This window comes from Bos indicus x Bos taurus, chromosome 7, assembly GCF_003369695.1.
Source record: "Bos indicus x Bos taurus breed Angus x Brahman F1 hybrid chromosome 7, Bos_hybrid_MaternalHap_v2.0, whole genome shotgun sequence".
NCBI lineage: Eukaryota > Metazoa > Chordata > Mammalia > Artiodactyla > Bovidae > Bos > Bos indicus x Bos taurus.
Window position 1 is genome coordinate 88,732,771 of NC_040082.1, and position 17,947 is coordinate 88,750,717.

The window sequence follows — 17,947 nt, forward strand, 5'->3', positions numbered from 1 at the left end:
TTCTTATTGATTATGAGGGCTTTGTTACATGGTCTAGAAATGAATCCTTTGTCTTTTATACATGATGCAAATATTTGTCCTAGATTGTGGCTTGTGTTTTCCCCCTCCTTATGGTACATTTGAGAAATGTCAACTGTATCCATCTTTCCTTTAATAATCTCTACTTTAGGGATTTATTTGCAAAATCTTTGTCTTGGTGCTGGAGAGCACCTGTGTGCCCCTTCAGATGCCCTCGCCACCCTTCTTTAGCCTGTGTCCTGGGAGGCATACCAGTGTGGACTCCGGAAATGATTCTTTGCTCAAAGGCCCCCCATTGGGTTTGGCTGGGAGTTCAGTCAAGGTAGGATACGTGTCCTCCCAGCTCCCATCTTGCAAGGTTGCTAAGCACTGTGCAACGCAATGGCTGTGTCCCTTGGCTGAGGGTCCTGGCTCCTACCAGTGACCCTCTCCACACAGCCCTCTGGAGCTCAAAGTTGTAGATACTATTCTCTCTCTCATTGCAGCTCCTGTGATTAGTCTCAGGGGCTGCATTTTCCTTCACGGTTTTCCCACACCCTGTTCTCACTTTTGGCTTCCCAGGTGGCTCAGTGGTACAGAATCCACCTGCCAATACAGGAGACACAGGAGATGCAGGTTAGATCCCTGGGTCAGGAAGATCCCCTGGCAGAGGAAATGGCAACCCACTCCAATATTCTTGCCTGGGAAATCCCCTGGAAAGAGGAGCCTGGCGAGCTCCAGTCCACAGGGTCGCAAAGAGTCAGACACGACTTAAGCGACTAAACAACATTAGTTCCATTTTTAGTTTTCTAAGAACCTTCCATACTGTTCTCCACAGTGGCTCCACCAATCTACATTCTCACCAACAGTGTCACAGGTGTCCCTTTCCTCCAGACCCTCTCCAACATTTATTGTTTGCAGACTTTTTGAGGGTTTCCCTGATAGCTCCCCTGTAAAGCATCTGCCTGTAATGCAGGAGACCCCGGTTTGATTCCTGAGTCCGGAAGATCTGCTAGAGAAGGGATAGGCTACCCAGTCCAGTATCCTTGGGCTTCCCTTGTGGCTCAGCTGGTAAAGAATCTGCCCACCATGTGGGAGACCATGGGATTGATCCCTGGATCGTGAAGATCCCCTGGAGAAGGGAAAGGCTACCCACTCCAGTATTCTGACCTGGAGAATTCCATGGACTGTATAGTTCATGCGGTTTTTGATGATGGTCATTCTGACTGGTGTGAGGTGATACCGCATTGTAGTTTTGGTTTGCATTTCTCTAGTAATTAGTGATGTTGAGCATCTTTTCATGGGCTTCTGCCATATGTATGTCTTCTTTGGAGAAATGTCTATTTAGATCTGCCCATTTCTTGGTTGTGGGTTTTGGTTTTTAAAAGACTGGTTTATTTTAAGTTAGTGTTAGTTCTTATTCTGAGAGTATAAATCTTCAAGGGTCCCAGCTGAAAATGGCAGTACTTACAGGAACAGTTCCTACCTGGTGGGCACGGAACTCCCATTTTCGTTCCCCTTACCCATGAGACTTCATAAAACTCTGCTTTATCCACAGCCCCTCAGCCATAGCTCTTCTGTTAGCGTCTCTGTGGCTCAGCTCCTCAATCTCTAGACTGATGGTTTGCTGTTCAGTTTCTGAGTCATGTCCGATCCTTTGCCACCTCATGAACTGCAGCACACTAGGCGCCTCTGTCCTTCACTCTCTCCATAGTTTGCTCAGATTCATGTCCATTGAGTCGACGATGCTATCTAACCATTTCATTCTCTGCTGCTTCCCTCTCCTTTGCCTTCAATCTTTTCCAGCATCAGGATCTTTTCTAATGAGTCAGCTCTTTCCATCAGGTGGCCAAAGTATTGGAGCTTCAGCTTTACTATCAGTCCTTCCAATAAATATTCAGGGTTGATTTCCTTTAGGATTGACTGGTTGGATCTCCTTGCAGTCCAAGGGACTTTCAGAGTCTTCTCTTGCACCACAATTTGAAAGCATCAATTCTTCAGCACTCAGCCTTCTTTATGGTCCAGTTCTCTCATCCATACATGACTACTGGAAAAACCATAGCTTTGACTGTATGAAACTTTGTGGACAAAGTTATGTCTCTGCTTTTTAACATATTTTTTGGACACTTTCCTTTCAAGGAGCAAGTGTCTTTTTTTTTTTTTTTTTGCAGGTGTCTTTTAATTTCATGGCTGCAGGCACTGTCTACAGTGATTTTGGAGCCCAAGAAAATAAAATCTGTCTCTGTTTCCACTTTTTCCTCTTTTATTTGCCACAAAGTGATGGAACCAGATGCCTTGATCTTAGTTTTTTGACTGTTGAATTTCAAGCCAGCTTTTTCACTTTCCTCTTTCACCTTTGTCAAGAGGATCTTTAGTTCCTCTTCACTTTTTGCCATTAGAGTGGTATCACCTGCGTGTTTGAGTTGTTGATATTTCTCCTGGCAATCCTGATTCCAGCTTGTAAGTCATCCAACCCAGCATTTCGTATAATGTACTCTGCACATAAGTTAAATAAGCAGGGTGACAGTATACAGCCTTGATGTACTCCTTTCCCAATTTGAAACCAGTCCATTGTTCCATGTCTGGTTCTAACTGTTGCTTCTTGGCCTGCAAATAGGTTTCTCAGGAGACAGGTAAAGTGGTCTGGTACTCCCATCTCTTTAAGAATTTTCCACAGTTTGTTGTGATCCATACTGTCAAAGGCTTTAGCAGAGTCAATGAAGCAGATGTTTTTCTGGAACTCCTTTGCTTTCTCCATGATCCAACAAACGTAGGCCATTTGATCTCTTGTTCCGCTCCCTCCCAGGAGGCACTGGCAGTAAAGAATCTGCCTGCCAATGCAGGAGACATAAGAGACAGAGTTTCAATCCCTGGGTTGGGAAGATCCTTAGAGTAGGAAATGACAACCCACTCCAGGATTCTTGCCTGGAGAACCTGTGGTCAGAGGAGCCTGGTGGGCTATACTCCATAGAGTTGCAAAGAGTCAGACACAACTGAAGCGACTTAGCACACACATATTCTCTGCCTCTTTGAAACACAGCTTGTATATCTGGAAGCTCTCAGTTCACACACTGCTGAAGCCTAGCTGAAAGGATTTTGAGCATTACCTTGCTAGCATGTGAGATGAGCACAATTGTATGGTAGTTTGAACATTCTTTGGCATTGTCCTTTTTTGGGATTGGAATGAAAACTGACCTTTGCCAGTCCTGTGACCACTGCTGAATTTTCCAAATTTGCTGACATATTGAGTGCAGCACTTGAACAGCATCATCATTTAGGATTTTAAGTAATTCAGCTGGAATTTCATCACCTCTGCTAGCTTTGTTCATAGTAATGCTTCCTAAGGCCCTCTTGACTTCACACTCCAGGATATCTGGCTCTAGGTGAGTAACCACACTATCATGGTTATCCAGGTCATTAAGACCCCCTTTTTTGTATAGTTTTCCTGTGTATTCTTGTGACTTTCTCTTAATCTCTTCTGCTTCTGTTAGTTCTTTACTGTTTCTGTCCTTTATTGTGCCCATCTTTGCATGAAATGTTCCCTTGATATTTCCAATTTTCTTGAAAATATCTCTAATCTTTCCCATTCTGTTATTTTCCTCTATTTACTTCCATTGTTCATTTAAGAAGGCCTTCTTATCTCTCCTTGCTATTCTCTGGACCTCTGCATTCAGCTGAGTATGACCAATGCTTATTAGTCAGTAAATGTCTCAAGTTAAAAGCTATGCCATGACTGGCTCACTTCTAAGTTTCCCTCTCTCTGGGCTTTGCTATTTTAAGTCTTTATTGCCTTGTTGTGCTCTGATTTTTAAAAGAGATTTTAAAAACTATTTAACCAACTTTCCTAATTGTTTTTAGGGCTTCCTGGGTAGTTCAAACAGTAAAGAATCTGCCTGCAAAGCAGGAGATCTGGGTTCCATCCTTGGATTGGGAAGATTCCGCTGGAGAAGGGAATGGCTACCCACTCCAGTATTCTTGCCTGAGAATCCCGTGGACAGAGGAGCCTGGTGGGCTACAGCCAAAGGGCTAGTTTGTGAAAGCTGGTCTGCTTAAGCCTGAGGGATGACTGTACATTGAATGGCATTTGATAATCCATCTTTCTTGCTCTAAGAGCAACTGAATGTAATAGCCATCACAATAAAGCCCTGAGAGTCAAAGATCAAGGGACCCTGACTGCCACTATGGCCTGGCTGCCAGTTGTAGAATGATGTCCACCTTGCCTCTGATGACCATGTACTCCCAAACTGACCACTGCCACTCCAGGGATCCCATCACGCCCATTGATATTAGGAAGCTCGTGTCAATGGCGGCATCCCCCACCTTCCACCCAGCTTACAGAGAACATCCACTACCAAGCTGTGTCATGATGCCTGTTTTCCTCACTAGTGTTAGTGAAGTTACTATTGCTGTGTTAGTGAAAGAGCATCCCCTGTGTTCCCTAGGCCCTAGAGTCTAGGGAACATAGAGCTTCAACACTACAGAAAGGAAGTTCTGGCTTCACTATTTCGTAGGCCATCATCGAGGTCAGGTTTCAAAGCGCCATTCCAGCAAACTGTCAGGATCGGCTCCAAGAGTTCTTGCCAAAACATTAAATCCTGAGTCACAGTGAGTAGCCCGCATTGTCAGTGAACTCAGCCCTGCTCAACTCTGTATTCTTCTAGACTGAGAGCCTTAGGTCCGCTGTGCTCTGAATTTGGACAGCGCATATTAGTGAGCTTCTGCGGGCCTGTTGCTTCCCTGCCAAGACTGAATGTCAGTTTTGAAGCCCTTGCCTTTCAGCTTCACACCTGCCTTCTATGCTCGGCTAGGACTGGGTTCCGCAGACCAACTTCTTCTTTGCCAGCTGTTTTTCTGTTAGAATCTGTCGATAGCGGGTGCTAGACAAGGAAGCTGGAGGAAGAAGGGACTTGCCTCTTCCTGTTTGTTTCCTAGTCCTTATTTTTGCTTCCTACTCGCATCTTTGATATTCGTATTCCTAACCCTGAGGTTAACCCTGGCTGTAGCAGTTTGTTCCGGTAGCAGCAAGTGATTACACTTTGCAGGTTTTCCAACATTCATAGAACCAACCTCGGCACAAACTCATCTCCCTTTGAGATCCCAGCACCAGCCACCTGGCACCCTCTCAGAGGTCTGGATCCCATCCCCAGAGACCCCTTTTCTCCCCTGGCTCAGAAATACTACCGTCAGTAGGGCAGTGCCCCTCCTCCAGGGGCCTGAGTTTCAGGCCCTCCAAGGTTCTAGGTTTTAATATTTCTACTCCTTCCATTCGACTCCCAGCCATAGGGGTGAGACCTGCTTCCAACAGCCGCTAGCTTCATGAAATACCTTCTTGTTCCCTTTTTGCGCTCCCTGTATTCAAATACCTGCTTAACAGTTATTAATATTCAATTCTATTAAAGTAACCAGTACACTTTCTGTCTTCTAATTGGGCCTTAAATTATACAGGCTATCTGAGATCTGACTCTGATTATTGGCCCTGAGACTGTAGGAGATAAGGGCCTCCTTTAAAGTTGCTATAGAATATTCTAGCAATTGGAGCATATCTTAGAGTGAAATTGGATTGTCCTGAACCCATCATTCATTCTCTTTTGGTAAGGTCAGGAGAGTACTCTGCAATCCTTGTAATTATTAACAACATGGTTCCCATAAGTTCCCGGCCACTTTAACTGCCATTGCCTTGTTCTCCATTTTCCCTTCACCCAAATTAGCCAGAGTTTAAAGCTTAAGACATTCCCAAGCCTCTACACATCAGAAGTTATTGCCAGTCCACGTATTCTCAGCAAAAAAAGCTCTTATTATTCTACAGAGGTGAGTGATCCAACTCCAAAATTCCATTCCAAGGATTCATCACACCTGATACCGATTGTCATGGCCCAGTTCTCCTCAGAAAGCAGAACGTGAGGCAAGGATTGGAGAGCTGACACTTTATTTGGCAGTTATAAGCCTAGGTTGGTGATGCTGAGGAGAACGGGGAAGTGAGGTAAGAAAGACGTGAAGGAAGATGATGTAATATACTGGCCACACCGTCTTTCCTAAAGACTAGGAAACCCTCATGATTCATATTCAAATCTACAATCTACAATGTCTGTGATATAAACGGTGCTTCCTGCTGACTGTGCAGTTCACACCTACCTTCAGTGGTCCTACAGGTTTTCTTGCATGGTCCACACTTTCTAAGAAATACATTTAGTCATCACCATTGAGTGTGGTATTTGCTGTAAGCTTATCAGTTGAAAGACATTTCTTTCTATTTCAACCCTGCTGAAAGTAGTTACAATAAATGGATTTTAAATTTCAGTAATTGTTTTATTTCATCAATATAATGCAGTTTATCTCTTTGGTTAATGTGGTAAATTATATTAATGGATTTGTAATCTAGTTAATCTTGAATTCTTGAAATAAATTCAACTTAGTTTATTACACAATATATTTTTATACGTACTGGACATGAATTGATAACATTTGTTTACAGTTTTTGCATCCATGTTCATGAGTTTAGGATCATAATTTTCTATTCTTATACAATCCCCCTCAGATTTTACTACAGTATGTATTAGTTTCATAAAATGAGCTGTAAAGTATTCCATTTTATTTTCTGTAAAAGTTTATGTATGTTTGGAATTACATGTTGACTTGGAAATTTGTGGAGACTTACCAAGAGAACTCTCTGGCCTTTGTGTATTCTTTGTGGGAAGATTTTAGATGATTGATCAGATTTCTTTATTGGTTGTAGAACCCTTCTGGGTTCCTTTGCCTTCTGGCATCAGTTTTGGGAATTCCTGTCTGGAATAGGACACATGTTTGTATGCCCTCTCTTGCAGATGTAGATGGAATGTCACACTGTGAAATGAGGTCTGGCCTCTCGTGTGGCTGCTGACGACCAGGTGATGTGACTTGAAAGTACAGGGAGGGAAGCTCCGGTAGAGTAAACCTTGACTAATGGGGTATGGGAGAGAAAAGGGAGCCCAGCATATCAGCTCCCCTCTCCTTTGCCCTTTCTCTGGACTGTTCTAAGGTATTCTTTCTCCTTTCAATGCTTCTGCAGGATGTGATGGGCAGACATACTTGCTGAGACTTGATGTGTGTCTTCCTGCCTCCATGTGATGGTATGATTTCTAGAACTGAGGTGTGATTCTCCAAAGATAATGGAAAAAAGCAATTGTTTTGTTTTTTTGTTTTTTGGTGAAACCACGCAACATGCAGGATCTTAGTTCCCTGAACAAGGATCAGACCCATGCCCCTTGCAGTGGTTAACCATTGGACAGCCGGCAGCTATTGGTATGGCAGCACCCTGGGATGGAAGCGTCCTGAACACTGAGCCAACCCATGGAGGACAGCTGCTGTGCAGGGCTGTCCAGTTGACACCCACAGTGCAATTAAGAAAGAAACTCCCCTTGTCTCCCTCCGCTGGGATCCAGAGGTAATTTATTACTTTAGCATCCTCTAGATGATTCTGACTGATGCATATTCAGAGTTGTATAAGATGGATCTGAAAGACTGCAATATAAAAACAAGAGCTCTAAAATGGGAATTCTCTGGCTAGTCCAGGGGTTAAGACTGCACTTTCATTGCTGAGGGCCCAGGTCCCATTGCTGGTCAGGGAGCCAAAATCTGACAAGCTGTTCTGTAGAGATGCAGCCAAAAAAAATAAAATAAAAACAAGGTCTCTGATAGAGGAATGCTGAAAGTAATGCAGGGCATCTAATACTGCTGGGCTAGGCAGAGAGAGAATCAAAGATATTAGTGTAACTAATTAGTGTAATTAGCTAGTATTGGAGCCTGGCTGTGAGAGTGGAGATAGAGGGATGAATGAAAACATCCAAAGGATAATTGCAGGTTCCCTGCGTAGGAAAAGACAGACGTACTGAGACAGGGTGAGTAAAGGCACAGAGGTGAAAAAAGTCCCGGGTATGCTGGGAAGAGCTTGCGTTCCCTACAGAACTTCTTCCCAGTTTTCCACATAGAACATTTATTCATAGAATACATATGCCTTTCAAAATACAATACTATGTATATGTCCCCCAACCCTGATGCATTTTTAAACAGAGTGATGAGGCAGGGAGCTCAACAGAGAAAACCTTTAGGTTTATTCCCAATATAATTGGTAGCATATTGAAGTTCACAGAAAACAACTGGAAAGGCTCAGAATGTCAACTAAGGGGACATGTAGCACATTATTAGGATAAAGAAGCCATAGTAATGGTTTCATGATCAGGAAGTACAGTTTTAAATATTTTACATTCTTATTTCACTACAATTTATTAAACAAACAAATACAGAAATATAAACCTTAAAATATTTTACAGCCTAGTATGTCAGCTTATTGGTTATACACAGGCATTTTACTGTGTTTTATGTTTTGGAAAATTGGTTGAGGATTTTGGATTAAGATGTAATGCATGAAAAGTTTTCCCATTTAAAATGATGGTAATGAGGCCTCTGTTCAGCATTTTCTTTCAAGCAATGTTTAATGAGAGATGCCTGTGTTTCTGAATGGTAGCGCTTGGAAGGGACAATGGTATGACCTGTAAAGAAAATGGACTTGAAAGCCAGAGGGTTTTGTTTGCAGCAGTGACATGTGGACATGAGTCTATTTTATCAACAGCCCTGACTTGGCAGGTGTGGGAAGAGCCTGAAGTAGGGAGCTGGTGATGGCTTAGTCTAGGTGACAGGTGAGGGCCTCAACTGAGGCATGATGGAGACGGGGAATCAGAGAGACATTCCAGAAGCTGAATGGTTGATGGAAGGGCACAGAGGTTTAAAGTCAGGGAGTCTTCCAGAAGGATGATAGGAAGGTTCAGTTCAGTTCAGTCACTCAGTCGTATCCAACTCTTTGAGACCCCATGGACTGCAGCACGCCAGGCCTCCCTGTCCATTACCAGCTCCCGGAGTTTACCCAAACTCATGTCCATCGAGTCGGTGATGCCATCCAGCCATCTCATCCTCTGTCGTCCCCTTCTCCTCCTGCCCTCAATCCTTCCCAGCATCAGGGTCTTTACAAATGAGTCAGCTCTTCACATCAGGTGGCCAAAGTATTGGAGTTTCAGTTTCAATATCAGTCCTCCAATGAACACTCAGGACTGATCTCCTTTAGGATGGACTGGTTGGACCTCCTTGCAGTCCAAGGGACTCTCAAGAGTCTTCTCCAACACCACAGATCAAAAGCATCAATTCTTTGGTACTCAGCTTTCTTTAGAGTCCAACTCTCACATCCATACATGACTACTGGAAAAACCATAGCCTTGACTAGACAGACCTTTGTCGGCAAAGTAATGTCTCTGATTTTTAATATGCTGTCTAGGTTGGTCATAACTTTCCTTCCATGGAGTAAGTGTCTTTTAATTTCATGGCTGCAGTCACCATCTGCAGTGATTTTGGAGCCCCCCCCCCCCAAATAAAGTCAGCCACTGTTTCCACCGTTTCCCCATCTATTTGCCATGAAGTGATGGGACCGGATGCCATAATCTTAGTTTTCTGAATGTTGAGCTTTAAGCCAACTTTTTCACTCTCTTCTTTCACTTTCATCAAGAGGCTCTTTAGCTCCTCTTCACTTTCTGCCATAAGGGTGGTGTCATCTGCATATCTGAAGTTATTGATATTTCTCCCAGCAATCTTGATTCCAGCTTGTGCTTCTTCCAGTGTTTCTCGTGATGTACTCTAAATATAAGTTAAATACGAAGGTAGTCATGATTGTATTAGCCACGTAGGGAACCTCAAAGGAAAAGGACAAAGAAGGACAAGCAAGAGCAGCAGCAGTAGCTTTGAGGAGATGGGGATGGATGACAGAGAGGGGGCTTTGGTTTTAAACGCATTGTGTTAAGGTATTCTCTGGGAAGGTTCCTCTGTGTCCCTCCAAAACTTAGCCTGATATCTCAATCTGGTGCCTCCCACTGGCCATTAACAGCAGCGTCATTAAGGCAGAGAGCAAATAGATGCTCTTTTATTGGAATAAGCTTTTGAGAGGGCAAACAAGACTCATGCAAGTCCTTCTGTAACCTGGAGCCTGCCAGGCCCTCTCCTCTGCTGTCCTGGGTTCTGGAGCCCCACAGTAGTCAGGCCTAGGTGAGGAAGTGGTTCATATAACTCATAGGAGTCCCCCTATCCCTGACCAGGGGCCACCTGATTGGAATTGTTTTACAGACTTAGCTGGGGAATCATTGTTTCCACCTTAAAAATCCTTGGTAGGTGTAAGAAGTTCCATTTCTGTGAGTGCCATGCAACCCTTATAGCTTTTGGCTTCTCTGAGACTGGTAGATTGGTAAGAGTTGATGAGTAGGACTTTAGATAGGATATTCCAGCCTTAAATCCACAATAACTATATTGGACCTTGATAAAGAAGTGGGAAAATGACAGTTTTTTCTTGCCAAATTAATTTTATTTTTATTTTAAAAATTGAGGTACAGTTGATTTACAATATTATTTGTTTCAGGTCTACAATATACTGATTCAAAATTTGTATAGATTATACTCCACTTATATGATTATACAATATTTACTGTATTCCCTGTACTGTATAACATATCCTTGTAGCTTATTTATTTTATACATAGTACTTTGTGCCTCTTAATCATTACCTCAATATTGCCTCCCCTGCCGGCTCCTCTCCACTGGTAACCAGTTTGTTCTCTATATCCATAAGTCTGTTTCTTTTTTGTTACATTCACCTGTTTAATTTTTTAGATTCTGCATATAAGTGATAACACACAGTATTTGTCTTTCTTTGTCTGATTTAATTCACTAAGCATAATACCCTCCAGGTCCATCCATGTTACAAATGGGAAATTTTCATTCTTTTTATGGCTAAGTAGTATTCCATTAGATATATATATAGAGAGAGTTATATACATATATCAGAGAAGGCAATGGCACCCCACTCCAGTACTCTTGCCTGGAAGGTCCCGTGGACGGAGGACCTGGTAGGCTGCAGTCCATGCTAAGGGTCGGACACGACTGAGCGACTTCACTTTCACTTTTCACTTTCATGCATTGGAGAAGGAAATGGCAACCCATTCCAGTGTTCTTGCCTGGAGAGTCCCAGTGGAGTCTGGTGGGCTGCTGTCTATGGGGTCGCACAGAGTTGGACACGACTGAAGTGACTTAGCAGCAGCAGCAGCAGCATATACATATATATGTATATATAAACTAATGTATATATATATATATGTATAGTTTCCCTGTTTGACTCAGCAGTAAAGAATCTGTGATGTAGGAGACACAGGAGATACAGACTTGATCCCTGGGTCAGAAAGATCCCCTAGAGGAGGAAATGGCAGCCCACTCCAGTGTTCTTGCCTGGAGAATTCCATAGACAGAGAAGCCTAATGGGTTACAGTCCACGGGACCGCAAAGAACAGGACATGACTGAAGCAACTTAACACAGACACATACGTTTACAAGGGCAGGGAATTTTGTCCTGTTTATTCACTGATGAATCCTAGTTCCTAGAACAATCCTGGAACATATGGGAGCTCAATAAATATTTGCTGACTTGAGTTAAACTGACATTCAGTCTCTTCTCAAATTGAGTTTCCTGTTTCCTGTCAGTTTCGAGAGTACTCAGCGTGGTGCTGTGCTGACATCTCTTAATCAGCTCAGCCCCAGCTCTTGGAGCTTAGTGGGTGCACAGACTGGGAACCTAAGCCACAGCAGAGTGCTGACCACCTTGCCTGAGTTTGCACTGGAAGGCAAATGCGTCTTCTTGCACAAAAGGACTTGCATTCTCCCACTGGGAGTCTGTGTGTGATGGCCCTGGCCCCTCTCCCACTCCCAGAAACAGCAGGAGTAGTTCTGTCACACAAGCAGTGGAGCACAACATGTGCAATCCACGCAGCTAATGCCAGGTTAAGGGCACCATCTGTAAGCCCCTCTAGAACATGTGTGCAGCACTCTCCCAGCTCACTGTACTGGACCTGTGATCAGTAAACGAAGGAAGGAATTAGTGGCATAATAAATGTTGTTACTGGGCCTCTCCTTCAGGTCTCAGGTTTTTGTTTTGTTTTGTTTTTAATTTATTTCTGGCTGTTCAGGCTTTTCTCTAGTTGCGGTGAGCGGGGGCTGTGCTCTTGGTATGGTTGGAGGGCTTCTCATTCCTGTGACTTGTTGCAGAGCATGGGCTGCAGGGCATGTGGGCTTCAGTAGTTGCGGCTCCCAGGCTCTAGATCACAGGTTCAGTAGCTGTGGCACATGGGCTTAGTTGTTCCGTGGCCTGTGGGATCTTCCCAGATCAGAGATCGAACCCCAGATTTCAGTTTTAAAGTACATCTTTAAAACACGTATTTTCTGAATGCTTCAGAAATTTCCTCAAGCAGAGGAACTTTCAAATATGGTACCGATAGTGGTAAACAGGCTGATTGGGTTGTTGTTCTGCCTAATGCTGTTCTTCCCTGGGAATATAGACGGTGGGCACCTCTAGAACAGAGTCTCCCCGTTATAACTGCCTACCAGTGCTTCTCTGCCCGTTGTTAGGCCACAATGTCAGGTGTGGTGAAAAACTCCCCAAGGTCCACAGTGCTCCGGGCTCCACAAAGAGCATTTCCAGCCCCTTCCCCACACTGGCAGTGCGACTGGTCTGCAACGTGCTTCTCATAGACTGGAAAGAGACCTAAATACAGATTCCTACAGTGCCCTCCTCTCCTAGCGAAGTGGTGAAACTCATTTGAATTCTCTGGCCAGCCCTCATAATCATTCATTCGTTCATTCACTCATTCATGCCTCACCTGCCGTTTAGCCTGCACCATCCTAGTCTCTGGGCATAGTGGAGCAGAAGCCAGGCTTCAGCCTCTGCCTGCTGCTGTCTCTGTCCCTGCTGCCTCCTTCCCCATTCAGTCCCACTGGGTCACATCCACCCGCAGCACACCTAGCAACCTGCCACGTCTGCCACCCAGGAGATGGGAAAGACCTCCAAACTCAGCATGGTCTCACCCAGATTGTGCTCACTTCAGGAGTAAGACAAAGGCCAGCAACAAACTGAACTAGGGTTGTCTATTTTTGTTTTATTGAAACATAGCTTAAGGTGAAATAAATATTAATTTTCTAAGTTCTCAATTATTTCATAAATAATATTAAATTAACAGACATTTTACAAAATGTTATGTTAAATAAGATAGAAAGTATATATATATATATGTATCTATTTTGCCTGGAGCAAACTGGTGGAAAATACTTCAGTGATTCTGACATCTGAAATACAACTTAAATTTTTTGTTTTTATGCACTTTCTGCCTGTGTGAGGTAAAACTGTTGTATGCCTAAAATATTTACTTTGCTTCTGAAGTTTAATTACACTGAATATTAAGGCTCCACCATTGGTTGGCCCTCATCCTTGTTGCATTAAAACCTCCTTCTCCTCCTCCAGAAACTTTCACTACAGTGAAAGAGGTAGATCTCAACTTTCCATTGTCCACTCTGTGTTAATCACACCAAGAAAAACTTGCAGGTAGTCTAGGAATTGTTTCACTCTCCATCTTTCTCCTCCACACTTCCTCTGTGAAAAGAACAGACAATAAGCATTGTAGGAAACTGTCAATCCCCATAAATGTAGGCAGAGCCAGACAAGTATACTTCAGTTTCCACTAAATGTTTTTAGCTTACTTTTTGGAGGTCTATGTATTCTTTTATTAAAGACAAGTTTTGGAATATTTTTTTCACAGCATCCCCTTGTGCAGTTTGATTCTTCAATGTGTCTATTCCCTGAAAGACTTCTTCAATGCACAGTTGGTGCTAAATGAGGAAGATTTAAAAACAATAAATGATCAAGACAAGGTATAAAAATTTGGTCCCAGAAGTTAGTTGTGTTGTTTACATGAGTTCCGTTCTCCAAAGAATGTTTTACTTGTTCCTTTTCCAGACCACTTCACAGTGAGATATAATTTCCAAAAGTAGATAAAATTTTTGTAATTAACTGAGGAGTTTTACAAATGATATAAATTAACTCCTTAACCAAAGTTAAAATGTTGAGGAAGTATAATGTAACTACAATACTGATTGACCTCACATGAGTTTCCTTTTGTAGTTCTAGCTGGTAATTTTATTTTAGTTAGACTAATAAAATCATATGGGAGAAGGCAATGGCACCCCACTCCAGTACTGTTGCCTGGAAAATCCCATGGATGGAGGAGCCTGGTAGGCTGCAGTCCATGGGGTCGAGAAGAGTCGGACACGACTGAGCGACTTCACTTTCACTTTCCACTTTCATGCTTTGGAGAAGGAAATGGCAACCCACTCCAGTGTTCTTGCCTGGAGAATCCCAGGGACTGGGGAGCCTAGTGGGCTGCAGTCCATGGGGTCTCACAGAGTCAGAGACGACTGAAGCGACTTAGCAGCAGCAATAAAATCATATATTTTACATTTTAATACAACCATGACTTACTTTAAATGTATGCTGCTGCTGCTGCTGCTAAGTCACTTCAGTCGTGTCCGACTCTGTGCAACCCCAGAGATGGCAGCCCACCAGGCTCTGCTGTCCCTGGGATTCTCCAGGCAAGAACACTGGAGTGGGTTGCCATTTCCTTCTCCAATGCATGAAGTGAAAAGTGAAAGTGAAGTTGCTCAGTCGTGTCCGACTCTTCGCAACCCCATGGTCTGCAGCCTACCAGGCTCCTCCGTCCATGGGATTTTCCAGGCAAGAGTACTGGAGTGGGGTGCCATCACCTTCTCCGTTAAATGTATGCAATTCCTTTATATAACCATAATAATTTAAATATGTAGAAATGGCACACATATTAATATAGGGCATTCATTGTATGTTTTAATGTCTACTGATCATGATTCTAAAAGTATAACCCTAACTTGCTCACGTTTCAGAAGGACATAAAAGTGAGGAAAGTCATGGGTGGTCAGAGTGGAATGGAGACTAGGAGGATCCTCTCACTGAATATGGGATTTTTGTAGAAAGAAGTGCTATTTACAATAGCCAATGTCCATTGACAGATGAATGAATAAAGAAGATGTGGTGTATATATACACACAATGGACTATTATTCAACTATCAAAGGAATGAAATAATGTCATTTTCAGCAACAGGGATGGATCTAGAAACTATCATACTAAGTGAAGTAAGTCAGACAGAGAAAGACAAATATCATATATCACTTATATGTCGAACCTAAAAAAGTGATACAAAGGAACTTATTTACAAAACAGAGTCACAGATATAGAAAACAAACTTATGGTTAGCAAAGGAGAAAGGTAGAAGGAAGGGATAGATTAGGAATTTGGGAGTAACATATACACACTACTCTATATAAAATAGATAAACAACGAGGACCTATTGAGTATCACCTATCACTCTATTTTATAATAACATATGGAAAGGAGGGAAAAGAATCTGAAAAACAATATATATAAAATAATGTATATGTAAACACACAGACATGTAACTGAATCACTTTGTATACCTGAAATTAACACAACATTGTAAATCATCTATACTTCAATTTAAAAAATAAATTAATTTTTAAAGTATAGCAAAAAAGACATTAAATACCAAAAAAAAAAAGAATGCCTGACCCGAGGCTCTTTGAAATGTAGAACTGACATCACCAGAGGGCCTGATCCACTTATTTAATGGATTTTACTTGTTATAAAGACATTCCTATTATTTTTAAGTACATACTTTTGTATTTACACATATAAAAACAAAATGGAGAAAAGTAAATCATTCCAGTGATAACTTTGCTTTATAGCTTAAAATATGAAATTCACTTATTCACTCAATCATTTATCAAATCATGATTTAACTTACATTTGTATGCTGAGGAGTAGGAATCATCAAGTTCTGAAAAGGAAAGGAAATACATTCATTTTAAAAGCACTCTAACACTCGTAACTTTTAGTAAAAATGCTTGCTAGTCGTATGGTTATCAATTATATTTGTATTAACTCTCTCATAATTTCATGACTAATGACAGATCTTTAAAAATTAGCCACCACAAATGATTACCTATATATTTTAAAGGCTGTAGGAATCAAAAAGAAAATTACCCCATCACCTATCAGCAGAGTTCGATGAGAGGAGAGCAGTGTCAAGGTCTCTGCCACCAGTCTATTCATGGTACTTTCTACAGCATTGGCACAAACATAAGCAGCTCCAAGAGCTACTAAAGTCAAATGCAGATGCATTCTCATGACTGAAACGTTCAGCGTTTGCCTTGGCAAAGAAAGTGCATAGTACAAGATTGCATACCCAACCAATTTATTCTCTCCCTTTGAGGAAATGAATAATTTCTAACAATCAGATAGAGAATGCTTAATAGTGGCATATCATGAAACTAAATATTTCCAATGCCTGTATCTTATAGTTTTACATTTATCTTTTAATAATAATCAAAATCCCTATTTTTCCCCTTTAAAAACATTTCTTGTTACCAAAGAAAATCCTTAGACTGATATATCATTGCCCCACATTTGCATGTCTTGAAGTCAGAAGATTGAATTTCCTTTTAAAAGATGAGTATAAAAAGAAGTATAATGTAACCACTACATAGAATTTTATGCTGAAATATGTAAATACTGAGAAGTTATTTTCAAATCAAGTAAACTCTAATGCAGTTGTAAGAAAGAAATTGAAAATACTGGTGATTGAAGATGGTGATTAGAGACCATCAAAACTTAGCAGTCAGGTTGTGTTCACTGCACTCTTGATTAGGATCCTTTCTAGTGGCTCAGAGGTTGAAGCATCTACCTGCAATGTGGGAGACCTGGGTTCGATCCCTGGGTTGGGAAGATCCCCTGGAGAAGGAAATGGCAACCCACCCTAGTATTCTTGCCTGGAGAATCCCATGGATGGAGGAGCCTGGTGGGATACCGTCCACAGGGTCACAAAGAGTTGGACACAACTGAGCAACTTAACTTTAACTTTCTTTCTATTGCCAGTAATCAAAATCTAACTCAAACTGGTTGAAGCCAAATGAGGGACTTGTTATCTCATACAGTCAAATGATCCAGGGTGGAGGCTCCTTTACGTTGCTTGCCTCAGGGACTTTTGTCTCCATTCTCAGCCAGTGACCCATTCCTTGGGTCACTGTAGACCCAATATGATGTCCAAACTTTTAAATCTATATGTACCCTGTTCGTGAGCCACAGAGGAAAGCAAATTGTGTTTTTCTGATTGCTCAATTATAAGTTCTAGAATTCAGCCTTATTCACCCTTGATCCCATGTTCCCCCCTAAACTGTGGCCAGGGCTATGTGATATACTGATTAGCTCTCCATGTAGCTGGAGGTGGGCTTCATCCCACTTGAATTGCATAGCTGAGAAATCTAGGGTCCTAGGTAGTAGTAAGAGGGACCTAGATCCTAGGAAGGAAACCAAAAATACCCATCACATTCATATCCCACAAAGTGAGGGGAAATCCTTTCACACCCTGGGTAGGCCACATAATTCCGGGAGGGAGTAAAATGGGGCCCTCTTCTAGACTACATTCCTCCTTCTTCCCTGGCCTGAGCACACATAATGGAGGTGTAAGCCATGGCTTGTGATGGAGAATTTCAGTGAGCCTCCCAAAGTGGTTCCGTGTCGATGCCCTGTGTGTGTAGTCACACCTCTGAACAGATAGGGTAAAAGTAGTGTGGGAGTTCAGTAGCAGCCTTCACATCTGGTTTTGTTTGTGCTAAACTTTTGGACTCTGTTTGAACACTCGAAAAACCTTTTTTTTTTTTTGAGACTTCAGGAGTGAGGTAGTGAGGTAGGAATCACAATGGACTAGGTCATGGTGCCCTTAAAATGGTGCTCTCAAAACCAAAGCTGATTATAGCAGAGCCTTCTCTCCCCAGAAGATTTCACAGAGAGTTTGCTGTTTTTCCTTGACTTCTACGGGCTATGCCGAGAAAGTGTGGGCTTAGATGAAGGTTTCAGAGCACCTGCCATGTTACTTGTTATTTTAGTACCTTAAATACACAAAGTTCTGAGTTTTAAACTTCTCCCTGTTATAGAGTTGCACAGGGAATCTAGG

General features: G+C 42.2%; 1 protein-coding gene across 1 annotated transcript; it reads right to left on the reverse strand.

The window, feature by feature from the left end:
* Nucleotides 1–13,021: 13,021 nt before the first annotated feature.
* On the reverse strand, nt 13,022–16,164 carry IL5 (interleukin 5). Its single transcript, XM_027548850.1, has 4 exons — nt 15,979–16,164; nt 15,740–15,772; nt 13,588–13,716; nt 13,022–13,480 (listed from the first exon to the last, which is right to left on the reverse strand). The coding sequence occupies exons 1-4, from the start codon at nt 16,120–16,122 to the stop codon at nt 13,382–13,384; spliced, it is 405 nt and encodes a 134-aa protein (XP_027404651.1). The 5' UTR covers nt 16,123–16,164; the 3' UTR covers nt 13,022–13,381.
* Nucleotides 16,165–17,947: the final 1,783 nt, after the last annotated feature.